Here is a 24,209-nt window from a genome sequence, read left to right on the forward strand (position 1 = left end):
AGGTCCCTCATGCAGGCCCAGGTGCTCTGGTGCAGGTCTGCTGCTATGACCGACTAGCTGAGCTGGTGTGCCACTTGGGGGAGTGGAGGGGTGCTTTCTTGTGTGCATGCACCTGCTCTGCACTCTCTGGTAGCCCATGTGGGCTGCTGGTCTTGGTGGGCGCACCCACACAGTGGCCTAGCTGCTCCAGTGTGGAGCATTCGTGTGGGCAGGGGTATAGCTCTGAAAGTGAAAGCATTCCTGCAGAGGCCTGCCTACTCCTCTGTCTCCTCCCAGGGTCATGTGCTGGCTGCTGCATGAGGTCCCATTCTGCAGATTGCTGCTGCTGGTGAGGAGAAGGAGATCTTCTTACCTCCTTCCACTACTTTCTGAGGAGCCAGCACCCCCACCTTCAGATATCTGGCTGCATGGGTCTCTCAGACATCCTGTTGTGTCGTGTGGGTGTCCTCTGTTGTCTAGTGAATGTCCTTTTGGTCATATCTTAGTGAGGAGAAGCTACAGGAATAGCTCATTCTGCCATGATGCTGATGTCACTGTTTGGATTCTTATTCCCATCTTCTTTTACATAGTTGAGTGGAGTTTTGCAATATCATAGTATATCATATTAAGTAAGAACAAGGCTTTGGTAGTTAGACTGTCTGAGTTCAATTTATAGTTCCACAAGATGTCTTATTATGAGGAAGTTAGTTAACCTCACAGAGCCTTGATTTAGTCATCTGAAAATAGTAATAATAATAATAGTAGTATATCACAGAGTCATTGTGAAGATTGTGATCTATGATGTGAAAAGTGCTTAGAATACTACCTGCCACATAGTTTGTATGCAATAATTGTTAGCTGTTACTATTTCTTCATATAGGTCTTATACATTTCTTGTTAGGTTTATTCATAGGTGTTTTATGACTCTTCTTGGCATTCAAATGAGATTATTTTCTCCATTGCTGTTTATAATTATTTTTTCATTAGTATACAGATAGGAAAGCCATTGGCTTTTCCTGTTAATTTTATATCTCACCATTTACTGAATACTTCTGACAGTTTTCAGTTAGATTTTCTATATAGTTTTTACTTGCAGTTAGTGATGGTTTTGTGTCTTCATTTCTATTACTCATACTTTTTATTTCTAATTTCTTGTTTTAACTAGTTAAATAGAAGTGATAATAATAGCATACATTTTTGTTTTGTTTTTGTCTTAATGGAATTCTTTTATGTTTGACCATTAGGTGTAGTATTTGCCCTAGTTATTATTTCTTTTAATCAATTCCTTTTGTTAAACTGAGGAAGTCATTTTATTTCTAGTTTACTGAGTGCCTTTTATTTATTTTTCACATCAGGAAATTGGTGTTAAATTTTAGTGAATGCTTTTTGACATTTGTTGAGGTGATTTAGTTTTGTTTTTCTCCTTTACTCTATTAAAATAGTGTATGATTATAATAGTTTATTGTGTTGAACCATCCTTGTATTTCTCAAATAACTCCAAGTAATTCATGATGTATTATTCCTTGTGTTAATTTTGCTAGTATTTTATTTAATATTTTTCACCTTTGTGTTTACACATGAGACTGGCTATATTTAGCTTTTATTATCCTTGCCTTTTTTAGTATTGGTATGTAGATTATGGTAGAATGAGTTAGGAAGTTTTCACCTCTTTTTTTTTTTTATTTGAAAGAGTTTATAGAAAATGAGTCTTTTTTTTGCCTAAAGCTTTGGTAGAACTTCCCTGAAAAATCTGTGGTCTTATTACTTCCTTTCCACTTTCATTACTTTTTATTTGTGCTGTAACTATTAATCTGTTTAGATTTTTTAATTCTTGGGCAAAATTTGTCATTTATAAATTTATAATTTATAATTATACAAACATTCATTTTATTTAGATTTGCGAATTTGTTGCTATAGAGTTTTACATAAAATATTCTTATAAAATTCCTATTTTCCTCCAGTTGTATAGTTGTGTCCATTTTTGATTGTTTTACCATGTGTTTATGCTGTCTCTTCTTTTCTCGGCCAAAGAAGTTTGATTGTTACAACTGTCTTTAAAAATAAAACAATTTTGGATTCTTTTTATTAAGTCCACTGGGTTTGTATTAATTATATATTCTTTTATTTTCTTACTTCTAACTTCTTTTGATTTGTTTTATTTCACTTTTTCTACTTCTTTGAGGTATATATTTTATTTTACTTTGTCTCATTTTCTAATCTAAACTATTGAGGCTCTTATTTACCCCCTGCATTATGGTTATATTCTACAGGTTTCAAAATGTAGAATTATCATTGTTGTTTATTTATAAATAGTTTATAAATTCCATTTTTATTTCCTCTTTAGCTCAAGAATTAATTTTAAAAAGTATTTTAAAAATCTACAAGTACATAGGTTTTTTTGGGGGGGAGGTGTCAAATATCCTTTTATTATTATTCTAATTTTATTTTATAGTGATCAGAGAATGTAGCTTTTATTATATCTTCTCTTTGAAATCTGTTGAGCTTTTCTTGTGGTCTAATCTTTTAAACATTGCAAAAAATGTGAATCTCTGATAAGGACAAATTCTATTACATCAAGCTTTTAAGTTATTCAAATATTCCATATCTTTTTTCACCCTTGATCCCTCAATTTCTGAGAGCAGTATGTTAGAATCTCTTACACTGCCTGTGGATATGTCCATGTTTCTACTAGTTTTTCTTTCTTTTTTTTTTTTTGAGGAAGATTAGCCCTGAGCTAACTACTGCCAATCCTCCTCTTTTTGCTGAGGAAGACTGGCCCTGAGCTAACATCTGTGCCCATCTTCCTCTACGTTATATGTGGGACACCTACCACAGCATGGCATGCCAAGCGGTGCCATGTCCGCACCCAGGATCCAAACTGGCAAACCCCGGGCTGCCGAGAAGTGGAATGTATGAACTTAACCACTGCGCCACCAGGCCGGCCCCCTCTACTAGTCTTTGCTGTATATGTTTCTGAGTTGTTAGACTTCTGGCACATGTATCATTTTGTTTAAGTGAACCTTTTGTTAATGTAAAATATCCTTCTATGTTCCAGTTAGTCCTTTCCAATAACTTTCTTTCTTTCTTTCTTTTTTGGTGAGGAAGATTGGTCCTGAGCCAACATCTGTGCCAGTTTTCCTCCACTTTGTATGTAGGACACTGCCACAGCATTGCTTGATGAGCAGTGTGTAGGTCTGCACCCGGGATCTGAACCCATGAACCCTGGGCTGCCGAAGCAGAGTGCATGAACTTTACCACCATGCCACCCAGCCAGCCCCAACTTTGTTTCTATTTTTGTCTAACATTAACCTATATTTTCTTTCTTTTAGTTAACTTTTTTTACTATATATTTTGCCACTGCTTTATTTTCAACAGTTCTGTTTTGGTTTTGGTTTGCCTCATAAATGACGTGTAAGTAGATTTTTGACTCAAAGTGCTTTTATCTTTTAATAGGAAATTTATCTGGTTCATATTATTATGACATCTACTGTGGTTGGACTTACTCTTCCTTCTTATTTTATGTTTTATATTTACTTTGCTTCTTTGGTTATTTGCTTGCACTTATTTGGTTTTTGTTTTATTTTGTTCTGCTTTATTTTTCCTTTCTCCCCATTTGTGAGATTGTTTCAGTTGTGATTGTTTTTTCCAAGGAGGAAGGTTCATTATTTTTATTCCAATAGTTGAAAATTGTTTCACTTTATTCTTTCAGTGGATTACCTTTACATTTTAAATAAACATATCTAAACTTATAGCTTTCTTGTCAAAGTGTAGACTTAATTAGCATGTATATCATGCCACAAATAAGTCAGGGCCTTAGTATGCTTTTATTTCTCTTCCTTACCAGTTCCACTTTTTTTTGATTATTTTATCTAGTATTTTTTTACAAATTTTTACAATATTTTATCATACCCTGCATAAATAATTATTTAGACTAAGTTGTAAGAGTTATTATTTTCTTTGCTTACCACTCTATTTTCCATCCCATATCTTCTTCATTTATTTTTTAGTTCATTTGCTGGACTATATTCCCTAATAATTATTTCACAGTCAGTTGGAGGTAAACTTTCGGAAGCTTTGTATCCTTAAAAGTGTCTTTATTTTTCTCTTCCACCTCAGTATTTGTTTACATGGATAAGGAAATATTGGTTTGAAAATGACTTCCCTGAGAACTTATTGCTCATTTGACTTCTTGAATCCATGTTTTTAATGAGAAGTCTGATGCAGATATGATTATTGAATTTTTGTAAATTACTCACCTTTTCCATTGGATAGCTTTGGATTTTTTTTAATGTTTATTAATTCCCACCACATGTCTATTTGTGGGTCTCGTCTTTTTGTAATTCTTCACACTCAGCAATTGGAGGAGTCTTCCAACTTAGTTGTTCATATTGGCTCTGCCTTCAAATAGATTCAGACCCACCACCTATCATCTCCTCTACTGCTATGATCCTGGTCCAAGCCACCACTGTGTCTCACCGGGGTTACTGCAGAGGTCTTCTTACTGGTCCCTGATCTCCTTGCTTCCACCCTTGTCCCTCTAAAAACTGTTCCACTCCTGGCCCAGAGCAGTAGCAGCCAGAGCAGTATTTTAAAAACTGTCCATACAAAATTCTCCAGTGACTTCTCATTTCACTTGGAGAAAAAGCCAGAGTCTTTATAATACTCTGTGGCATCCTGCATTATATAATCGCCTATTGTCTCTCTGACCTCCTTTCCCCTTTTCTCATTCCTCTCTAGGCACACAGACCTCCCTACTCTTCTTCCTGGGGTTTCAGCAGGAGACTGAGATGTGTTCTTAGTCTACCAACCTGATTCTATTGTATCTATGCCTTTGATTTTTTAAAAAATATTCCTTTACATAATGGCATGGTCTGTCAGCAGAGACTTTCAGGTTAATTGAATGGCTTGGGGCCATTTGCACTCTAATGCCATATAATTTATTCTGTGTATAGTGAAGGTACATACAGAACTAGGAAACGTGGACACCAGATCCTTGAATCCAGTTCTGTGGGTTAAGTTGAAGGAATCAGAACCTCAGGCTTATAGGCAGGTGGGGTGTGTGGAGGCTGGGGCTGCCTGAGTCCATCTTCTAACACTCACCACTCCAAGTCCCATTGCAGCACTGGGCTTCAAACCAATGGACCTTGGAGGCAGGGTGGCACATTATAAAAAGAGTGGACTTTGTAGTTTCTTAGAGCTGGTCTCAAGTCCTTGTTCTTCCACTGAGTATCTGTCTGACTGTAGATAGATTCCTTTTACATTCACTCATTCAGTGGATAGTTATTAAGTCTCAGGCCCTGTTGTGAGAGCTGGGATATATCAGGGAAGAAAACAGACAAGTACCTCTGCTCTCAAGCAGCTTGAATTGTCGGGAGAGCTTTCATTCTAGTAATAAGTTATTCAGAGTCTTTGAACTTCAGTATTCTCATCTGTAAAGTGAGGCTATGATATCGTCTACTTGCTATGAATGCTGTGGAGACAGAATAGTCGCAGTACCTGACACCTAAAGTTCTCAGTGCGTTTCAGCTCCCTCCATTCTACTTTTCCCTACAACACTTTCTAGCATTTACTATAATGCTCTGGAAATGAACTCAGTGTCTGGTACATAGCAAGCAAAACATGAATTGTATTCAAGTAAACTGAATTAAATGCCAATGTCTAGGGAATTTTCTAGGGATGTTGCAAAAAGTTTCATCGGAAGGTGCTGGCACTCTCAGTGGTGGGTTCTTCCGTCCTCCACCCCTGAAGATCATCAGGGGTCTTTATTAGGGTAAGACAGGGAGTTGTAGGAAATTTTGTGAAGTGCTTCTTTTAGCTTTGAAATCTCTTTTGAGTTCCAAACTGTGAAGGCTTGATCATTCCTATAGCGTTTTTCCTCATTCACTTTTTGAAGGTCAGGACCATGTGACCATGTCACCTGGTCTGTTATGTGTGTGAGTTCCTTGTGTCCATGTTGCTTTTAGTGACTTATTATCTTCTGAATGTTAGAAATATTTTACATGTTGAACTTTATGAGAAAATGGAAGAAAGCACAACCTCTAGTAAAAAACCATGTCATGGAATTGGCTGTCATCAAAGGGGCCTGGCACGCCCCTGTGATCCATCATGCCTCAGGATCTCAGGCAGCTAGAGGAACCCATCCACAAAACAAGCTCTGAGAGCTATGATATAATACAGAGTAATGGAGTTGAAATTTTGTGCTAAGTAATGTTTTGAAATTGGATGCCACATTGCCAGTGTGTTTCTAAATTGACAGTCATTGGGCAGCATTCCATAATGTCTCTAGTTTATGTCTTAACTGAGCTGGCTGGGAACACATCAAAATTTACAGCTTCAAATTGTTATCATGTGCTGCTCACCATGCCGTGGTTTTGACAGAAGCACTTTCATTGCTTTGCGTAGCTTATAACTTTCTTTTAAATTACCTCTTTGAGTTGACATTTCTCTTAGGTATAATCTACCCAAGATTAAATTTGGTTAGACCCTTCACAGTTCATAATTTAAACTAGTTAAAAATTTTTATGCACTTCTTTATATTCAAGGTAATATAGGCCTTATTAATTTCAACTTCAAGAAATCTTCCAAGAGTTTGTAGGGACTTTAGCAATAAATTTAGAAAGTAATTTTGGTTATAATATACAGTATTTTCTGTATGGCCCTTCTGAGATATTCCAAAAGGGGTCTAGCGTAGTCTAGGGCCTAGAGAGTAGAGTCATTTTCCCCACCACGGACTTTCTAAGGGTAGCTCAGTGGTTGGGCTGGGTGGGAGTCTGTCGTCTGTGTCCCCGGTGGGGATAAATGTAGAGGATGTCCTAGGTCCAAGCACGTGTGAGAGATTGTTCTCCTCTCGTTCAGGCAGCCTGCCTTGCGTACCACCCTGGCCGCTAGGTCTACCAGGCAGTGGTTCTCCAAACTGGCAGAATTAAAGGAATCACCTGGGTAGCCTTAAAAAGTTTGCATTTTCAGACTCCAGCCACAGGGAATCTGAACTGGTAGATAAAGGAGCTGTGACACTGGCCATGAGACCCCTCTCTCTGGTCCCTTTCCTATCCTTAACACAGTTTGGTGACCGCAACACGCCACTCCACCTGTGGTTGGCCGCATATGGAGCAACGCTTAAAACAGCAGCAGAGCAACGTGGATAGACTGAGAGAAGAAAGAGGCCACAGCCACAGCTGGTCGTGGCATTAGAGACTTTTTGTGAATACCCATTGCTGAGCAGAGGACAAACAAATGGACTACTACATCTCTTCCTATTATATTCCACAGCCTATCAAACCAGTTTCTGCCTTAAAATACTCTCTTCTTTCCTTGTGTCTGTCATGTGACTCTGTATGTGTCTGGGATGCGTGTGTGTGTGTTGGAGGGTTTGCTCTCTCTTCCTTTCTTTAGTTTAATATAGTCGGTTAAATAGAAAGTGAGAAAGAGAGATATAGACCCTTCTGGCAAAGTTTAAGACAAAAGAAAGATGTTTAGGAACAAACAAGAGAAGAACACCTCTTGAAAAAGATACGTGAAGCAGTTCCTGATGGATGGAGAGTAGCAGTATTTTTTTCTTAGATCTTTTGAAGATACTCTGATTACTTATACATTTGCATTTCAGTTTCCCAAGTGAATGCCTTTATTTATAAAGACTGGTAGCATCATCATTGAAGATTAACAATCATTAAAAAGTCTGTCTTATATAGGGAACCCCCTGTTGTTCATTCTAAATTAGGCCAAGGAAGTCCTGAGTAATTATCATTTATTTAACAAATATTTATTGATGAGGATGCTAGCCTCATGGAGTATACAGCATGATGGGGATAGCAGATAAATAAGCAAGCAGTGTCACCGGTACGTGGCAACTGCTGCGACGGGAAGACACAGAAGGAGGAGTGGAACACAGAGGAGAGTGATTCACCCAATCCTGGGGAAGTGAGGGAAGGCTTCAAGGGGAGGTAAGATCTCAAGTTGCTCCCTGAGGGGTCAGGAGGAGCTAACTGAAAATGGCCAAGGAATTGAATGTGCCAAGGCATGCGGAGAAGAAAGCATGACCCCATATCTGGAGAACTGAGAGTGGCTAGCTGAAGCTGGCTAGACTGAAGCTGGGAAAAGACAAGGCTGGAGAGTTAAGTGGGGGCCAGGTCATGAAGGACCTTCTGCGTCATGTAAGGAAGTTCAAAAGTTACATTGGGTGGCCCATTTTATATGTAGATTTTTATATTTAGCCGCCTTTATTTTCTTCCTATGACAGACATCACAATAGCATAAGAGGTATTACCATGCTTTTTGTCATAAATAGGAACTTTTAAAAGGGGCATGTGTGTAGAAAAGGGTTAACATAGAAGGCTTCCGCCCACAGAAAGTCTTACTTGCAAGGTTGGTCCTTGGCTGGCTTCTGAAACCTTGGTGGGTAAACAGTTCCCTACACTGACTTAAAACTTTCCATGACAAATAAGGGTGGGTCGCTATGTCTACACTATGCAAGCAATATGGTTTATGCTGAAAACCTACTTTCTTTCTGGGACTCTGGAATTTTGATACATGCCAGGCAGGGCATGTGTGACCAGCCCCCGGTAAAAACCTTCGGTGCTGAGTCTCTAGTGGGCTTCCTTGGGCAGAAACATCACACACGTTACTGCATTTTGATAGCTGGAGGAGGAGTGTGCCTCTGTGTGACCCTTCATGAGAGGAAGAGAACATGAGAAAGCTGCACATGGATCCCTCTAGACCCCATGTAACTTTTCCCCTTATGAACCACTGTATATCCTTACTACATCGCTGTGATAAATCTTAGCCTTAAGTGCAATTTTATTCTAAGTCCCATGACCTTCCAGAAAGTCTCCTAACACAGAGGTCTTGAGGATCCCCAGCACACATGCTATGACTATTTACCTATAATATTTATTGAATGAGTAAAAAAAAATGAGCTATCAAAAGGTAGCTGTGTTAGTCTCCTTATTTTGTATTTGTATAATATATATTTTTTAACCAAACTTGTCTAACCCAATTTGATCTCTCGTCATATTTCTCAAATTCTTAAACTTGGCCCTGAATTTCTTTTGACTTTTACCTTCAAATGACAGAGCTGTGTTAGCTTTGAGGAGAGTCAAAAGAAAGAGCTACTCGCTATAAGGGCAATTTTAAATCAGGAGATCCAGAAAGGATTTGAATAATGGCAAAAGTCATTGGACTGTTTATAGTATCCCAAGGTGACTTTTTCTTCTTTTAAAGGTGAGAACTTCCCTGACTGTGCAGCCTCTGGTTTTACTAACAGTCAACCACCTTAGTGTAGCGCCACACCCTAATGCAGACAGCGTCTCTTGTCACACTGAAAATGCGTTAGTATTTATAGAATAATAGCCATGGACTAGATACTTTCACATAATTTGTATTGGGAAGTTCTACTCAAGGCTTACTTTAAAAGCATTTCTTTTAAAAAAGTGAAAAGAAATCCCTGAGCTTTTAATGAGCTTCAGATCCTGCCAGAAAGGAACTTATAACCAACCAGGAAATCCTTGGATTTCTTGTGGGCTTCATCTTCATTTTTGTCAATTCCTTGGCGTTCTGTCTTTCTCAGGAGTAACCGGCAATGGTGTCACCCCATTGAGCAGTCCCCCTTAGACAAGCTCCGTATTTCCGTTCCATCCTCTTTGTCTCCCTCTGGGCTGAGGTAGGGTTGTAAAAATGCTGGGCTCACTGCTCTCTGCTTTCTGGATGACCTTACAGCCCTTCGTAGTAGCCTTTTCTGGGACCCTGTAGATAAAGAGCACTACTTCTTATGCATGGCTGGTGCACTTACAGAGTGAAGTTTTATGTTTCTTGTTCATAATTTTCAAAGCAAATGAAACATTTTTATTGTATTTCTCTGTTTACAATAACTTTATGGAAATGTTTTTTATCCACATGGGCCTAGATTGTTTTTGTTATGTTTGAGCCAGGGAATGATTTTGTTTATTTGACTGGATTTTGTCCTTTTGGGCCAACAGCTTTAATGGAAGGTATATTTTCTGTTGCCGATGCAAGTCTACTCAAAATTGGTTAGTTGCCAACCAAAATTCAGTTCTAATCAAAGTGTGAGTTATTCATGTGGGCCCTTGTATTTAAAGGTCTGCTCAGTAAAGTATTGTGAGTGTTGCAAGATTCGCTGGTGTTTGTTGTGTCATTAGGTTTAGAAGAAAAGTTCCTGAAGCTGCTAGTAGTAACCATCATAAGCGCGTAGTCTAATTTTTTCTTCTCAAAGACATTTCATTGTTGCATCTTTTTCAGTGTGGCCTTTGCTGTTTTCTTTTCTAGTTTTCCGGAGAGATGGTCATTCAGAGCCTACACATCTGTTCTGTATTTTGACCCTCGGATGAGAATATTCATTCAGGCCCAAAGAGTTAAAACAAAACACCTATGTTATTCCCTCTACAGACCCAGGTAACTCACCTTCCTTCAATTCTCTTCATAGAGTTTTTATTTATAAAATCCGTATGCTCCTCCCCGCCCCCAGTTGTCAAAGTGATTTGATAGTAAGTGATTTGGTAGTAAGATTTTTACAATTTGATGGTAAGATTTTTACAATTTGATAGTAAGATTTTTACAATTGTAAATACAATTCAAACTGCATTCTGGAAGGTTTGCAAAAGAGTAATCATGTGAAACAAATATTTGCCCATAGTAGCTACACTGCAGTGAATTCTCTAAGTTAGATGACCGCCCAGAGCAGGAATTTGTTTTTTACTTCAGTGACTCTTAGGCGCTTTGGTTGTGATAGATTCCGTTTAAAAATCACAGTTCACTTATATTTTCTGTTTGCACAATACATTTGAACTGTTAAATCATATGCATATGTGTGTATGTATATTTTATAGAATGAACATATTTATAAATATACATCTGGCTCATTTATTTATACTTTAGCATAAACTTTTTTTAAGCTGACATTTGCATATTATAAACCTTACTTTGCCCAACTATGCATGCAAACAGAACTGTCGTTTTTTTTGGTGTGTGGTTTCTGGGTGGTCATGCATTTATTCACGAACATTTATCAAAATCCTTTAGTCTGAGATTGTGCTAGGTACAAAGCATAAAAAAGATAAGATTAGTTCTAGTTCTGAGGAGCTTCCTATCTACTGGGAGAAACATTTAATGCTCGTCCAGGCTATGTACAGTCATGCACCACTTAGTGACAGGGGTACATTCTGAGACGTGAGTCGGTAGGCAATTTCATCATTGTACGAACATCATAGAGTCATAGAGCACTTACACAAACCTAGATGGTATAGCCTACTACACACCTAGGCTACAGGGTACTAATCTTATGGGACCACCATTGTATATGCATCCTGTCATCGACCAAAACATCATTATAGAGCACATGACTGTAAATGCCTTTTTATATGCATTATTTTGTTTGATTTTTATAATGACCCTGTGGGTTGTATTTTATTATCACCATTTTAGAGATAAGGAAATGTCACAACTGGAGAAGAGCTCCATTCTCCTGGCTCCAAATTCTTTACCAATTCAAATTCCATGCTCCCTTCCCTATACCACACTAACTCTTTATAATAGGCCTACATTTGTTATGTTATCTTATTTTCATGAAAAAGTAGTTGCTGTCCTGGGGACTTGCAATCACTTATATCGATATTAATATTAAAAATAGATCTCTGAATTGTATGCCCACACTAACACCAATGGGGTCCTCAAAAGCTATACTTTTGATTTCTGATTACACTGAAGATTCTATTTTGAAAAATGAAGTATACCAAGCCTGAGACTTACTCTATAAATCTGTCCGTTCATTCCCTAATTCATATCAAAGTGCTGCTTCCTTTTCATCAGTCTCATTCTCCTGGGAAGTACCAAGGGTTTCCTGGACCAATCAATAAGGCTGATCTTTTCAAATTAAATTATTCTTCTCTTAATTAGTTCGGGTAAAAAATGATTTAAGCCAATGAAAAATGTGGATATGTCTATTTTCTTAGGGAATTATAGTAAATTGAGTTTCATCTACCTAAATTACTTATGTCAAGTGATGACTGTTTCCCATTCTAGCATATTTTTTATTCCCCTTTCAAAGTGATATTCTTAGATATATGTTACCAGAAAGTAGATATAATGTAAATATTTATTTTGTTCCTTGAAAGGTATTAAGGAGGCTTGAACTTTTGCCAAGTTTTATGTGGCATTCCCATAAACTGTTAACTCTGATATTTGGTATCTACAGTATGAACTCTGATATTTGGTATCTATAGTATGAACTCTGATATTTGGTATGGACAGATTTAATCTTTCATGGCTTTATCCCTTAGACTTACCTCTCTCCCCATTGGCCAGAGTTACTTGCATATAATTTCTCTCACAAGTTCTCTGGTGGCAAAAGTTTTGTGTAAGAACTGTGTGGAGTTCCCTCCATGTTATCTAACCTCTAGTAGGATTCCCCTTACTTTATTTCTTTCCTGAAAGGCACTATAGCTCTAATGGCTGTATCAGAACAAATTAAGAGCTGGGAATGACCCTATTTGACCAAAGTAGAGGTGTTTAAAAGGTATTAAAAGTGATTAAATACTCCATCCACTTGGCCACGCAGGTTCCAATAAACTTCTAGAAATGAACCAGTAAGTATTATTTATGAGAATATATGACTGTACTTCATGGTCAGTTATTTTTCTGTATTTTCGTATCAAACAAGAAAAAGAAGACTGGATTTTAACTGTTTGAGTGGACTTACAGCTCCCTTAGCTACTTTACGCCAATGTCTCTAACAAGTTCAGAAGAGGACTGGAGGAGAACTTGGGTGTCATAGCATTGGTTTCCTTTCTTGATCATATTCTGTTCACTTTTTTTATGAGTAACCTGGATAAAAAACAAGCATGTTTGAATTCCTAGTTGACTATGGGTTAGGAGGAATATCTTCTATCAAGCGTAACAGAAACAGGATGTGAAAGAGTTGAAGTCCAAAAGATAAACGTAACATAGATAATGTAAAGACTTGTATTTAAATTTATAAAATCTATTGTGTTAGTATAGACTGGGCAGACTTACATAAAACAGCATAGATGTTTTAATTGACTACAAGCTTAGTATAAGCAGATAGTGTGACAGGATTGCTCAAAATGTTTATGCAACTTAGTACGCAGAACAAGATGGTGATAGTAACAATACACCATGTCCTACATACACCATGTCTGGAGGGCAGTGTTCAGGTGGGGATGCTTTAGGAGAAAGACGGATTTGCTAGCTTACAGGAAAGTAACTGTCTGTTGGAGGTATTGATGGAATTGAGCATTATTCCATGGAGGAGAGAAGACTTAGGGCCTGAGTGAAAATGTAAAAGACTGTCATATGATAGTTGGAATGCCAGAGGGCAGAACTTGGATGGCTGGATAGAGGTAGAAGACAGAGCTAGCTCAGCATGAGAGTGTTAGGCTGTTTTGGCAGGGCAGAGACACACAGGTAGCCATTTTTCCATTGGTGTTTAGTATAAGTGTATTCAGAGAAGTCAAGCAGCAGGACATTGCACAGCCCCCTACTGTCATCTTTGACTCAGTGTTTCCATGACTGGGATATTCTAGAGAATGGAAACAAACAGCCCAGTTTGTTCCATGGGATACACCTGGGCTCTACTGAGCTTTCCTTGCTGGGTGTACTTCGTACTTGCTCCTCGAAGAGTGGGTTTTCCACCACCAAATTCAGAGCTTCCTTACTGGACATAGTTTGAGGACAACACATATCAGGGGTGTTTGATCACTCACATAGCTTCCTTTGGTTGCATGGCGGTCTCTGGTCCAGTCAGCAGGTTTAATGTCCAGAATAGTAAATCCAGTGTGTCCAGCACAGCAAATTTAGGTTCTCCAGACACACATGGTACAAGGTATAGAAACCCAGAGAGGGCCATGAGTGTGGATGAGATTAATGAAGTTCACGCTCTTCAGCAGTGGAAAGCTCTCCCATCAAAGATGAGGAAAGTTTTGTCCCTGGAAGAATCTGGATTGTAGAAGAAGTTATTACTCTGGGAAGAATTTCAGCTGGGTGATTTCTAAGATCCCTTTCAATTTAAAGATTTTGTAAGTCTATAATTCTTGGGATCTTAAATATTGTTTACCTATATAAAATAGGCAAGTTAATATATAGCTATATTACTTGGTTGTAGGCAACAGACATTACTGATTTTCTTTAGCTTTGAATTCTTTAGCTTTAGTAGAGAATACCTCTCAGATTTATACAGGCATTAAATCTCTGCACATTAGGACTAAAGAAGGACATAAAATGGCCAAGTCTGAAAGCTCTTTAAGGGAGACAGAGCCAATGTGTCTGTCTGAAGATCTCCAGTCTTCATTAACACTGCTTTACCGTTAACCCATAACACTGACAGGAGCCCAAGTGACGTGGAATTGGAGTCAGCCTGCTTTCATAGGAACAGCATGATCCTTTGTCAGTTATTCAGGGTGCTAAGTTATGGTCTGCTGTTGAATACTCTGCAGCACTAAGCTCCTGAGGCAGTCTTTTCACTTTTTAGGAATGTTCCCCACCCCGTCACATCTCACCCACCTGGACAGACTAATAATGTTTTAAAAGCATCTCTTGGGGCTGGCTCCACGGCCGAGTGGTTAAGTTCGCACGCTCTGCTGCGGCGGCCCAGGGTTCAGATCCAGGGCGCGGACATGGCACTGCTCATCAGGCCACGTTGAGGAAGTGTCCCACATCCCACAACTAGAAGGACCTGCAACTAAGATATACAACTATGTTGGGGGAGGTTTGGGAAGATAAAACAGAAAAAAAAAAAGAAGATTGGCAACAGTTGTTAGCTCAGGTGCCAATCTTTAAAAAAAAAAACAAAAGCATCTCTTGTGCAAACTGTGCATCTTATGTATCCTTTCACAAGTTTGGATGATCTTAAATTATTTAATCCTTCAATATAGGAAAGTAGTTGAAAGCAAAATTTGGATCAGCCAAACTGGCTCTGAGTTTTGATTTTGTCGTTTACTAGCTGTGGACCTACCACAAAGCCTGACTCCTCCACTGTGCACTGCGAATGCCTCTGCACCTTAGAGTTGTTGTGGGGATTAAAATAAAAATGTTTTATTTTAAATATAAAAATGCTCAGCACAGTTCCCAACACGTTTGTGAACAAACAGTAGTTGTCGTTATACAAATGAATAATAAGCAACAGGTAGAATGACCACCCTGTGTGAGGCAATCTTGTAGGCATTCAGGAGTCAGTGCAAGCAATGAGAAAAAATTCCTGCCCTATGGAGCTTGCATTCTAGCTGGGAGAAAGAAAATTAGTAAATAAATAAATAAATAAAAATAATGGTTAAATCTAAGTACTATGAAGAGAAACAAACTAGGGCAAGAAATAGAGATTTATGGGGAGATTGGCTGACTATTAGATAGGAAACCAAGGAACAAAGTTAGTTTTAAATGAATAACTTGAGCAGAGAGCTGAATAAACTGAGTGAGTGAATGTGTCGTCTATCCCTGCGTAACAGATCACCCCCAAATTTAGTGGCCTAATAAAGTAACCATTTATTATCCCTCAGTTTCTGTGGATCAGTAGTTTGCGAGTGGCTCTGTAGGGTGGTTTGTTTTGGGATTTCTCGTGAAGTCGCTGTGAGGTTTTGGCTGGGGCTGCTGATGGCTTGATGGGAGCTAGAGGACATGCCTCCAAGGTGGCTGATCCTCATGGCTGACAGGTCGGTTCTTCGTTACAAGGGCCACTGTACAGGGCTACCTGAGTATTTTCATGGCACAGGGACTGGCTTCTCCCAAAGTTTGCAATTCAAGAGAACAAAGTAGAAACTGCAATCCTTTAGGACCTAGCCTCAAAAGTCACATACCACCACTTCTGGATTCGTTTGGTCACACAGGCCAGCCTGGATTCAGTGTAGGAGGGCAGTACACAAAGGCATGAATATCAGGAGGCAGGAACCATTAGAGGACATCCTGGAGGGTGGGTCCCACAGTGAGTCACGCAAGAATTTTGTGGGCAGATGTTTCCAGGAAGAGAAGATCAGGTACAGGCAGGGGGAAAGGCTAGTATAGCTGAGCACAGTGCCTGGGAAGAGGTGAGAGAGGTAGGCGCAGATCCTATAGGGCCTTGAGCAGCCTGGCAAGAAGTGCTTGTATTGAGAATGTAAAGACTTTTGAGAGGAGTGGCATTACTTGATTTATGTTTTTAAACGATGACTTTGGCTGCTGAGTGGAGAGTTGATTTTATGGGGGAAAGAGGGAGGAAGGGAGATTAGGGAGGATACCATTACTGTGTTCTGGGTGAGAAGTTTTAGTGGCTGGAGCTGGGGTGGGAGTGGTGGAAGAAATGAGAAGTGTTCAGATTACAGATGGATTGTAAAGAGAGAGCCAACAAGACTTGCTGATGCATTGGATGTGAGGTGGAGAGAAAATTGGGAGCCATGAATGCCTTTTGAGTTTTCTCCCTGAGCAAAAACTTGGGAATGATAGGAGAGGTCCAGATGTGGGGGTTAGGAGTAACGGTGAAGGAGTTCTCTCCGCTCGTGCTCGACCTACCAAGTTTGAGAGTCCATTTGACGTCCAGGTCTAGCTGTCAACATTATACTAGCCAGAAAATTCTTGATCGTGCCTCATTACGTGTTTTGATGAATAATTAAAGACTTTAACTATGTTCAGTATGACTAAGCCAGGTAAACTCTCGTAATTAAAAAAAAAAATGGCTATGATTGTGAATACTACAATGTAGTTTTGATCCATAACCATGGGCTAGTTTTTTCTGTGTAAATAAAAATTCAGTTCCATAGTTTTATTTACTTGTAGTCTGCTTTTTCAATTTAAAATATTGTATTTTATGTAAGCCAAAATATTTTAGACAAATTTTCTAAGTGTAGATATTAAATGCTAATAAAAATTTAAATTTTTGCACGTGGTTCTGATCAAAATACTCACTTGAAATGCTGCATTGTGCTATACTCTCCACTTCTGCAACATAAAACCTTAAAAATTACTCAATATTTTCTCATATTTTTATTTCTCTTGAGAGGGAGGAGTTCTAGTTTGCTCCTAAAGTAGTAAAATTAATAAAAATTCAAACAATACAGAGTTAGATATTGAAAAAAATCAAATAACTAAAAGCCCCCTTTACCACTTGTCATTCCCTCTGTGCTCTCGCAATCCGTAATCTCCCCAAAGGAGAACCTCCACTAGAAGTTTAATAAATGCCCTTCCAGATTGTCTTCTGCACATTGAGACGCACGCACACGTGCACACACACACACACACACACACAGTTCGTTTTTAAAACATAAAATTGTGTACAGCTTGCTCTTTTCACTTACAGATTATCTCTTGGAGGTCTTTGTCTGTCGTTGTTAAATCTATTGTATAATACTCTGGCTTATTTACCTATTTCTTTGTTAATGTATATTTAGAATTTTGGGGGTTATTGTTACAATGCTAAACTTGATATGCTTGGGCGTCATTGGACATATGTATATTTATTCTCTTATGCAATTATTTCTGTAGAACAGATTATAGAAGTAAATTTCTGGGTTAAAAGATAAGTACAGTATTAATTTTGATGGATGTTTGTTAATTTACCCTCCAAGAAGTAGACACCACTTTATTTGTACGTTGACAGTGTGTAAGCCTGGGCCTTTGTCTTGTTCCAAATCCACACTTGTTATTAATGGTATTTTCTTATTTCATTTTTGCCATTCTAAGGAGCAAACTGGTATATTGTTTCAGTTCTCATTTCTCTCAATACTTTTCATTGACTTTATGTGTTTTAAGCTCTTTTAGAAAGCAAATATTCAATAAGTTGTTTTATGTAGAAAGTGGACAGAAGCAAAATATTTGAGTACAATTTCACTGATGGAAAAGAGTAGGAGGTAGAAGATAAACTATGTGGGGAAGAGTGGAGGCCTAACATGTGGCAGGTGAGGCGGAGTTTACAGAGAAGGCAGAAACAGTGTGGAGGTCGAGGCTGCAGCACAGGATTTGGGCAGAGGTAAGGGAAATGCAAAGTGTGGGAGATGAGTTTGGAAAAAATTTTAACCGCTGAGGAACTGGAGGCCCAGTCCTCGAGGGGACGCTGTTCCCTTGCCCTCAGCTGCAAGGACTGAGGAATAGACAGCGCTGGATGAATTCTCTTCCTTGTCCTCCAGTGGCTGCATTACTCTGGCTCTTAAAGATATTTTTACCTTCGAGAGTCCACTAATAGGAAAAGATAGCTGTGTCAGGCTGGGAGAGGCTCCCGGTTATGGATGGAGATTTGACTGAAAATTCTTTCCTTTGTGAGAAGGGGCACCTTCATTACACTGGATTTGTAAAGGTACATATGTTTCTTAGTTAGCTTTCTTTAATCGTGAGCAATTGTAAAATTTAAATTGTCACCTGGTAGGCAGATCATCTGGGACCAGGTTATCTCAATGACACAAACTATGGAGAGAGCACATTTTTTTGGTCTTTGTTGTCTCAAATTAAGCACTAATGCAAAGCTGACACCTCTTGTGCCCTTTACTTTCTATAGCTGTGAACACATAGGCTGTAAAAATGCTCGGATAGTTTAACTCTTACCCTCTTTGAAGGGTTACCTCATTGTTCCAACAGTTTCTCCTTGATTTCATTTGGATTTTTTAAAAAATATGTTTAACATATCTAATGTGTTTAAGATATCTAATTTGTTGTTATTATTAGATAATAACACATATCGAGTACTTACTGTGAACCAGCATTATTCTATGTTCTTTAGCTCTATTGACACCTTTAATGCTCCTAACAGCCCTATGAGATACATGCCATTGTTATCATCCCCATTTACACATAAGGAAATGGAATCGCAGAAAATGAAGTAACTTTCCCAGTCCTCTTCTTCTAGTAAGGGGAAAACCAAGGCCTTTGATCCCGGCAGATGGACTCCAGGCAGACCGACTTAACACTTAATCATGAAGGTGTTCTGTCTAGTCTATCTGTATTGCCTCTGTTGAGATAATGGAAGAGAGTCTTAAACAAACTATGAACAGCCTCCAGCTAACAAACAGTTAAATTACATACGACCTGTTTGTATAGTGAAGAATTTGCATGCCTGCTCATATTGCTTAAAAGTCAGAACATATAAAGGCAATTCTAGATCATGCTGTCATTCAAAAGCCATAGCGAGTAGCACAGAATCCAGTGGTCAGCAAACCTTTTCTGTAAAGGGCCTAATAGTAAATATCTGGGCACATCCAGTCTCTTTCACATATTCTTAGTTTTCCTTTATTATTATTATTTTAATGTATAATCTTATATTTACTATTTGTGTTATTATTATTATTATTATTACTATCTTTTAGAAATGAAAAACCAAAAACAAGCCGCTGGCCCAGTTTGGCCCGTGGGATCCTTGGCGTAGACTCCGTGGGGCATGTAGATTTAGACTCTCCCCTCTACCTGAGCAAATGCCGCTTTTTGAGTCTTAAGGCATTTTGGCTTCAGGAGATGTTCTACAGGTCTCCACCTACCTCTCACTGAAAATTCGATGCCTTCCCAAACATTGAGGATATCAGAGGCGGTGAGCTCCTGAGTCTATGGGTGTATGAGGCAAACGCTGTAGAATGAGGTGTCTGGAGCTTTGAGCATTTTCAAACGAAATAATGTTCTCGAATTTTTCTCTCCATGATGATTTAAACCAACAAGTAAAATCCTGGGTTCCAGGAGTCCTCTCTAACAGATACACACTGTTTCAGCTGCATTTAGAGAACTTCTGTTCTACAGAGCTTTTCTCATCCATATTTTGCTTTATAAACTTTGAAATTTACTGAGTTACACACACACACATATATCTTTTTTCTATTTCCTTGATTATTCTAGAGCGTCTTTGCTCTCACTAAAACAGAGGACCTTGAAAACAGGCTTCTTCATCAGTAAAGTAGAAAATGTGCTTTGGGAGTTTAAAATGCTGTGTTAACGTGTAGTTTCTGAGCGTTTCAGTGAGGGATAATTGGGGACTGGAAGAAGCGGTTTATCTGTTGTCAGTGATGATCTGGGTGAGAGGGCTGTGTGTATTAACCAGAAACTTTGGTAATGGAGCAGTTGCATAGAAAATTTTCTTTTTCAGAAATTAGCTATTTTATATGTGTAAGTGAACATTTGTGTGGGCAGAGATTTTCTTCTCTCTCTCCTGAAGTTTCCTGACAAAAGCAAAATTGCTAAGTATTAAAAGGCAAGGAATTTCTTCTTAGGTGTAAAGTTTGCTGATTTACCAGGTGGATACAACTTACTTGATGAATCTTTCTTAATAATTACATGTCTCTGGAGTATATAGTCTTTCTAAAGAATATTCTCATATTATGTACTTTAAAATGGTAATCTGACTTGATTATGTTCTTTTATTTCTTTTCTTCCCAGAAAGTATCTGTATGTCACATCTTCTTTCAAAGGAGTATTTAAAAATGAAGTTAAAAAGGCAGAAGAAGCAGTAAAGATTGGTGTGTAATGACCTGTGGCCTACATCGTTATTGTTCATTCATTCAGTAGACATTAATTAAGCACTTGTTCTGAGATATACACTGCTCTAGGCGTTGTAGGAATGACCACAATTAATCAAATGCAATTCCTGCCTCTAAGGAATTTCACAACACATATTTTCCATCTCTGGTTTTGTTTAATTAAGGTGTTATTTATTATTATAAGTATGACCCAAGTTCCAAGTACACACTTGGAATTAGATTGATATATATTAGAAACTCTGGTTGTCATGATGCCGTTAGATCACTTTAGAGACTAGCATGGCATTCACTTTAAGAAGGAATGTTCTCCATGTTCACTCCTCCCACAGCAGGAACAAAGCCGTCCTTTCCCAGTGATTCAGGAGTGAGGAGTAGCTCTACATCCATAGTTCATGGATTCTAGAGAGTTTTCAGTCAGCCGAACATTCCATTATGACTTGTGAACTTGTCTGTGTATATTTATAAGTTGCCATGCCTAAGAGGAAGCCCAGTGTGGCTACACAGACTTGGAATGCAAGAACTTTGGAAGAAATATAGCATTTTCTGAGAGTATTGTCTGTAAGCCGTTCTCACTGGTCCTGGCTGTAGAGATATAGAATGCTCTCTTAAAATTGCTTGAAAGAATCTCACTGTGTTATAATTATCTTGCTCCTGCTTCTAGCTGAGCTCATACTGAAAGAAGCACAAATTGAAGCAAAGCAGCCTGACAGAACAACTTTGTCTTCTCCTGCCAAGGTATGGCGCACAGAGTAGTCTTCTTAAATGGTAAACAGTGTCATTTCCTCTCCCCTGTACACAGTTGTCTCATATCATTTACTTCCTAAACTTTTAGACACAGACAAGCTCAGAAGATTAAGTTGATTTTGGCACAGGTAAACACAATAGATGAGTGCAGAGGAAGGAGAAGGAAATTCAGCAAGTAGGGGAAGGCTGAGGCGGAGAGCAGAGATGAATAGAACGTGGAGTGAATTTGGAACAGTGGGGAAGAGCGTCACAACTCATTTCTTTAAAACGGAAAGAAAAATAATATGAGAAAAGGAGGAAATAATGAAAATCTAGCAGGAAAAACTAGCCCATCAAGTCTCCTTGAAAATATCCTTTCAAATGATAGCTCCCCATGGACTCAAATAAATGGGGAGAGCAAGGAGAAGACTAATAAGCAATCCTTCTTTCTAGTGCTAAGAATTATGTACTATAATTATGAATATTAATAACAATGCTTCCAGCTTACAAAGCTCTTTTTTTATGAGTTGCTCCACACAGTTCGTAAACATTCTCTGTAATCCTTGCAGTATGCCCATGAGTAAGATAGGTTATAAAGAACTATTATTATTAATTATAATGCATGGCAACCATGGGAAAAAAATGTTGCTGTGGGACATGTATGGTAAGTTTGCTAACTTTTACCACAAGTATGGTACAAAGCTTTCTTCCACAGTGAATCGTTAAGCAACACGTTTATTTGTTTGCATACAAAGGGATAAGTAAGTATATGGAGAAATAAATGCTTCACTTCACTTTTCCTGTATCCTCTTCTACAGACTCAGTAAATGAATCTTTTTGGTGATTAGCCCTTAAACTTTCGAGGACCAGGGCCATGTCTGATAAAGAGCTCTCATATCTGACGTCATGAATAGGGGATGAAATCCAAGAGTAGTGCGTGGTAATGTCCCAAAGCTATCTCTAGCTTTCCCCAAAGTCTCTTACTTTTCTCTTTCTGCTTATTTTTTAAGTTAAATGTAGACCTATCTTATGTTATCGATTTTTAAAGAAAAGTTTAAGCTTTTTAAATTTTGCCTCTAAGAAATCAACTTCCTTGGTTTTCTGTATTTGATAGGAAGAGAAGCAGACTCTTTCTAATGGGTCAGGACCTTGCTTTCTTCTTTCTTTGGCCAGTTTTACCTCTCTCCGCCTCTTTGCTCTGTGCTCTGAGCACCTTGACAAGGAGGGCGGGGAAGTCTTTGACTGGCGTGCTTTGTTGCTCTGATGCACACTGGTTTCTTTAACTCAGAGAAAAGAGCAAAGCAGAATGACCTCAGCTTTTGACCTCTTAAATTCCTCTAGGCAATCGAGTGGTTGAATGTGAAGTGAAATACTTACCAACCATTTACCATTTTCTTTTACTTTAAAATCAGTGAAAATAATGTTTAGTCCCAGTGGTATACCCATCAAATGAGATGCCCAGCCTTCACATCAGGTGGATGGAGCACATTAAAAGTCTCTTCTTATTTGTGAAATAATAATAATGCATTATTATTTTTCTGCCTGGTTAGAGGGAATATACTACAGATAGAATAGTGAATGAGTACATCAAATTGAAAAAGATAAGGAAGACAGGTGGGCAGTGGCATTGAGGCCCTCTGAAAGGGAGAAAGCCTAGGGACAAGATATCTATAAAGGGAAAGTTTGGGGAGTATTAGTTAGGAGTATCTGGAACTTGATATAAACAAGACATTTTTTTTTAGCTACTGACAAAATTTTTTAATTACAGATTTTTTTCCTGAAAGAAGTCTTAGTGATTGATCACATGATTCAGCATTTTCTGTTGTCACAGACAAAAGCCAGCATCTAGGTACACTGAACGACTTTCCCAAACTTTCACATAGTTTGTGCGAAAGCTATCGTGACGTTACAGGGAGCAGTGGCTCCTTCTCTAAAAGGCAGAGGACGTTGGAATATGTGCAAAAACAGAACCAGGGGCTGGGATTTGATTTGTCTGCTTAGCTACTGGAACTTAATCGTTTATCAGGTATTGATTGAGTATCTATCTGGTGGAATTGCCTCAGGCAATGTGAACCCTCACTGCTACCCTTGTGAAACATTTGGACAATGGATGATAAATACCAGCTCAGCTTTTGTTAATTTAACGGCATTATGTTCTCTCCTATCAAATGTACTTCTCCAGGGAACAGATGTGTTACAGAAAGCTTTGGAAGATGTAGAGGCAAAGCATAAGGTTCTTAAAGAGAAACAGAGGTAAGATTTTCTGTGTGCCAGAATGCTCTGCACTATGTTAAACAAGTTTTGATTTCTGAGTAGGCAGATTTGGTGGTTATTGTGACAGTTTCTCTTTCTCAGCCTGTGACATCTTATGATATTAAGCATAATATGGTCAAAATCCCCCAATGGACATAATCAATGTAAAGTATTTATAGATATATATTTGCATGTACACATACGTTCAACTAATGTTAAAACTTCTGAACACAGAGTAACAAATTACTTCAGTGTCTGATTGGATGAAGAAGTGAACTGCCCAGGGATTCAGCTGACAATTTCACTTTCCTTGTTTCCTTTGCCATTTAAACTCTGGAGTGTTGGTCCCAGTTTCTTCCCTCTTCTAGTACTGCTTAAAATTTGAGATAGAAAATGTTTCAAGTAAATGTATCAATTATACATGGTTAGAATAAAAATAGCAAGCCTATATTGCAAAACCGTTATTTACGTTTGTCAGGGTAACTTGCTCTACAGCTCAGATGTTAAACAAGTTAAACTGAAAATAACTGCTGTTGTCCAAGTGAGGTCAGACTTTGAGAACTGTGACAACTTTGAGAAACAAGTTTCCTGGGAAGTATTACTAGTCTTCAGCGTTATTTTTTGTGAACCATGAAGTGCTATATAACCATAACTTTCCTCAAAACTTAAATTTGAAATGTTAATTATTCACTTATAAAAATGTTAAGTAAATGTCATAGAAATCTTCACTGAAAAGCAAAGGCTTCTTCAGAAAGAAAAAGCTGGTAGTCACAATGATATGCATGAAAGGTGACCAACCTGTATGTTATTAATAAT

The 24,209-nt window shown here is 38.3% G+C and overlaps 1 protein-coding gene across 1 annotated transcript in view; it reads left to right on the forward strand.

Annotated features, from left to right (window-relative positions):
- Positions 1-24,209, forward strand: part of MORC1 (MORC family CW-type zinc finger 1) — a 168,046-nt gene that overhangs the window by 41,826 nt on the left and 102,011 nt on the right. The window contains exons 9-12 of the mRNA XM_023623810.2: positions 10,258-10,383; positions 20,317-20,396; positions 21,079-21,152; positions 23,323-23,393. Coding sequence (XP_023479578.1) covers positions 10,258-10,383; positions 20,317-20,396; positions 21,079-21,152; positions 23,323-23,393 — 351 coding nt within the window. The remainder of the gene's footprint in view (positions 1-10,257; positions 10,384-20,316; positions 20,397-21,078; positions 21,153-23,322; positions 23,394-24,209) is intronic.

This window comes from Equus caballus, chromosome 19 (genome assembly GCF_041296265.1).
Source record: "Equus caballus isolate H_3958 breed thoroughbred chromosome 19, TB-T2T, whole genome shotgun sequence".
Classification (NCBI taxonomy): Eukaryota; Metazoa; Chordata; class Mammalia; order Perissodactyla; family Equidae; genus Equus; species Equus caballus.